We start from the raw sequence: 3,651 nt of genomic DNA on the forward strand, positions 1-3,651 counted from the left end.
GTGTTTTTGTTGAGTAGCGATGGTTTTGTGTTATTTGGACGTGATAGTAGTGGTAGTTAAAAGATGGATACAGTGGGGCAAAGCCCCACTGAGCTTGGCATCAATCGTTGGAACAGAATACTGGCTTGCTCGGGTGGGGATGAAATGACATTACGTTGTCCCTGGATCATACATGTTTAGTTCTAACTCCCCCCAGAGGTCAAATGTTGACATTACAAAACCACAGAATTGCCTCTATTTTAGTGACCCAATCGCTAATTAGTAGTATTTATGCTCATTTGTACCCAGACTATGAACATTAAACCAGCGTACATTGGTTAGACGAAAATGTGTAATTCGGTGAAACATTTTGGCGTTTGCTTTATTTGATGTTAGTTTTACACAACACCCCAGGGTTGCGTCTCGTTGTTTTTACACGGAACACTCCGCTAATTCGCGTGGTATTTACGCAAATGTTAGGTATGTTAGCAATAAATCAGCGGACGTTCGTCAGACGAAATTATGCGGCTTCATAGATATAGATGATTTGGTGTTTAATTAATTATTCTTTGTGATGTCAGTTTTACACGACAACACCCCAGGGTTGCGTCTAATAGTTTTTCTAGGGAACCCTTCGCTAATTGGCGTGGTATTTATGCTAATGTATCTTAGCGGACATTCGTTAGACAAAATTACGTTGGGTGGAAGAACACTTAGGTGTTTCATACTTTTTTTGAAATCAATTTATAAGTAAACTTCAATCGGGAGCGACAAACAACTTTAAGCAATCATTTTTTTGTTTTTTATGTGGAGAACTGTGCTAGCAGGTGCAAAGGAATACAATACAATTGTACTTTAAAGTTTAAATGTATTTGAAGCATGTGAGCGGTGGAATAGGGTAAAAAAATATGTAATATATATTCTCTATTATGCGGATTTTCCTCTCACAGGTGAATCCAGAGTGATGGGAAATTGTTTTTTATATAAAACTTTATTGAAAAGCAAATGCTGCACCAAGCACATTTTTCACAGCGCTCGCTCGCTAGCGCGCACACACACACACACACACACACACACACACACACACACACACACACACACACACACACGAGGAAATTCACATGTATCTTAAATAGCAGCTTGGAGAACACACATTCAACATGACATTAAAATTAAAGTACAGCATAGGAGAAATTGTTTCTTCATTGTAACAAAAGTTCCTGCAAGCGTTCTCCACAGATTCCTCAGAGCTCCGTCTTCATCCCAGACAGAGACGCCTGAGGCTGGACTCCCTCCATACTTTCCGCTGCAGCCTTCTTCACTTTCTTCTCCTTTTTCTTTTTGCCGTCATTTCCTTCACTTTTCTTCTTCTTCTTCGTCTTGTCTTCTGCGATAGCTGCATGGTCTCCCTTCTTTTTGGGAGTCCACTCCTCCTTCAAGCAGGCTGGGCAAAGAATGTACAGTGGTTAGCAGCCTCAGTGGGACATGTTCTGTCCTCATTTTGTGTGTGTGTGTGTGTGTGTGTGTGTGTGTGTGTGTGTGTGTGTGTGTGTGTGTGTGTGTGTCACCTGTGTCCTTTCCTTTGAGCACATGCTTCTCACACAAGTATGTCGTCAAGTCTTCTTCCTGGCTACCTTTGTACCAGTCTTCAATCACGTCCTCATACTGCTCCACCAACACGTCACACTGACAGACACACACACGTTGCGCTTAGAACTAATTTCGAGCTATCTTTTATTGATCCCCAGAATGCACATATTTACCCGCTTCTTGAGATCAGAAACTTCCGCTGACGTCTCGTTCCACAGCTCGTATGGAATGTCCATGACCACATTAACCCCTTTGTTAACCAGGCCGTGAAGGGTGGAGAAGGTCTCAGACATGCCCTATGTACACAAACGCTTCTTGATAGAAGGAATAAGCAGGCATAGCTTGATTCAGAAGTGCAACCAACCTTGGCGAAGCGATTGCTGCCGCTTCTCTCTTTGTGCAGGTTGTACTCCAGAAGCCTCTGACACACGTTCTCCACTACCTCGATGAAGCGCAGGTCGCTGTGGAGGGAAAGAAAGACAGACAGACAAACGGGCAGGCAGGCTTAAATAGATGATTTGAGACACGAGTTTGCATATATACGAAGGCAGTGCCACACACTTACGACTTGACGTATTTAATAGGCGGAGCTCCCTTGCTGTCAATGAAGCGGTAGTTGCGATCGATAACTTCCTTGGTCTTCCCAGTTTCGTCGAAGGCAGACTTCATCTCGATGCTGACAAACTTGCACACTGAAAAATTAATAAATTAATTACTATCACATTAAAGCAAATTGACAACATTTCAATTTTATTACAATTTAAACATGACCAATTAATGTCTCAGTAATTTATTTGCCCAATGTTCTATTTTCAGTGCATGGTTCAAGAAATCACCGTTAGATATTAATGCATGTGATGGGTATTGATTAGAATTATTATACCATCTGCTGTTTCCATTTATTTGAAGTGCATTGTGGGTTGTTAATGGTCAGTTACCTTCACAATTGTCCGGAAGATGAACCCACTCGTCGTCGCCGTCGCTCTTCGCCGCCGTTCCAGCCGCAGCGACGCTCACCAAAAGCAAAAAACGAGCCAATAAAGTCATTCCGCCCGCCTTTGTTTGAGTTTGGCCGACCGACACGCTCGTTTTTTTCTTGCTTGAAGTTTTATCAACGGATTGTTTTATCCACCTTTCGATAGCTCATCGCAGCCGAGACCACTTCCGCTTTCCTCTCTTCAACCACCAATCAGAGAGGAAAATGTGGCACCACTTCGACCAATGAGAATGGAGCGTAAACAGGAAGAGGTATTTCTTGACGCAGCTACCTTGACGCGTTCATGTTGTGGTACCATTTTATGTTATTTTAAACTCCACAGGAGGGCGCCGTCTACACAGAAAAAAATGCAAGTGCGGTCCAAACATGAACAAGAAGTGGGGCCCTTTGAAACAAAATTGTGGAACGGAACTTACGAAAGTCTTTCTAAATTCATGTAATATCTGTTGCATTGCCTTGAGGATAAACCCACACGCACATACTGATTTTTAGTATTTACATCTTAGTCTTGTTTTTAAAATTTGAGCAACAGGAAGAAACAATCGACAGTGTCTTTACTGCAGATACCAATTTAGCGGCTAACCACTGTAGTACTACGAGTACTCGAAATCGTGGTGGTGACGTGCCTGTTGCAAATTCTTCTCCTTGTCCTTTCTGTTGTTGTGGATGTTGTGAGGCATGTGAAAAGAACACACAACACAACGGAGTTGTTTGTCTGACCATGCACTTATGGATTTGCAAATTGAAATATTGAACTTGTTTAACAATTATCACAGTTGTTGGCCTGGACAGGTTAATGAGAAGGTCCGTGGACAAAAATGATAACCCCACCCCCCACTCACCATACAGTAACCGCATGGCAATCGCTCGGGTTCAGAGACAGAACACCACGCAATAGATGAAAATCCAGGAAATAGCAACCACATGTTTATTTGATTATTGATGCATAATTCCAAAACAAAATATGCATGTGACGTGTAGCTATTCTTTTCGTCCACTATCCTCAAGTTCTACACTGTAGTATCTGTGACTTTGAATGGCCTGCATGTCAGAAAATGAGCGTGTGCATTTGACTGTCGTTGGCT

General features: G+C 42.3%; 1 protein-coding gene and 1 long non-coding RNA gene across 2 annotated transcripts; one reads left to right on the forward strand and one right to left on the reverse strand.

The window, feature by feature from the left end:
* Positions 1-1,073: 1,073 nt before the first annotated feature.
* cnpy3 (canopy FGF signaling regulator 3) lies at positions 1,074-2,734 on the reverse strand. Its single transcript, XM_019863290.1, has 6 exons — positions 2,508-2,734; positions 2,135-2,261; positions 1,934-2,030; positions 1,743-1,865; positions 1,548-1,665; positions 1,074-1,423 (listed from the first exon to the last, which is right to left on the reverse strand). Exons 1-6 carry the CDS (start codon positions 2,614-2,616, stop codon positions 1,224-1,226), a joined length of 774 nt encoding a protein of 257 aa, XP_019718849.1. The 5' UTR covers positions 2,617-2,734; the 3' UTR covers positions 1,074-1,223.
* On the forward strand, positions 2,729-3,097 carry LOC109511911 (uncharacterized). The gene is made up of 2 exons (XR_002167414.1): positions 2,729-2,817; positions 2,889-3,097. It is a non-coding gene; the product is annotated as an uncharacterized LOC109511911 (long non-coding RNA).
* Positions 3,098-3,651: the final 554 nt, after the last annotated feature.

Source organism: Hippocampus comes, unplaced genomic scaffold, assembly GCF_001891065.2.
Source record: "Hippocampus comes isolate QL1 unplaced genomic scaffold, H_comes_QL1_v1.1 scaffold18, whole genome shotgun sequence".
NCBI lineage: Eukaryota > Metazoa > Chordata > Actinopteri > Syngnathiformes > Syngnathidae > Hippocampus > Hippocampus comes.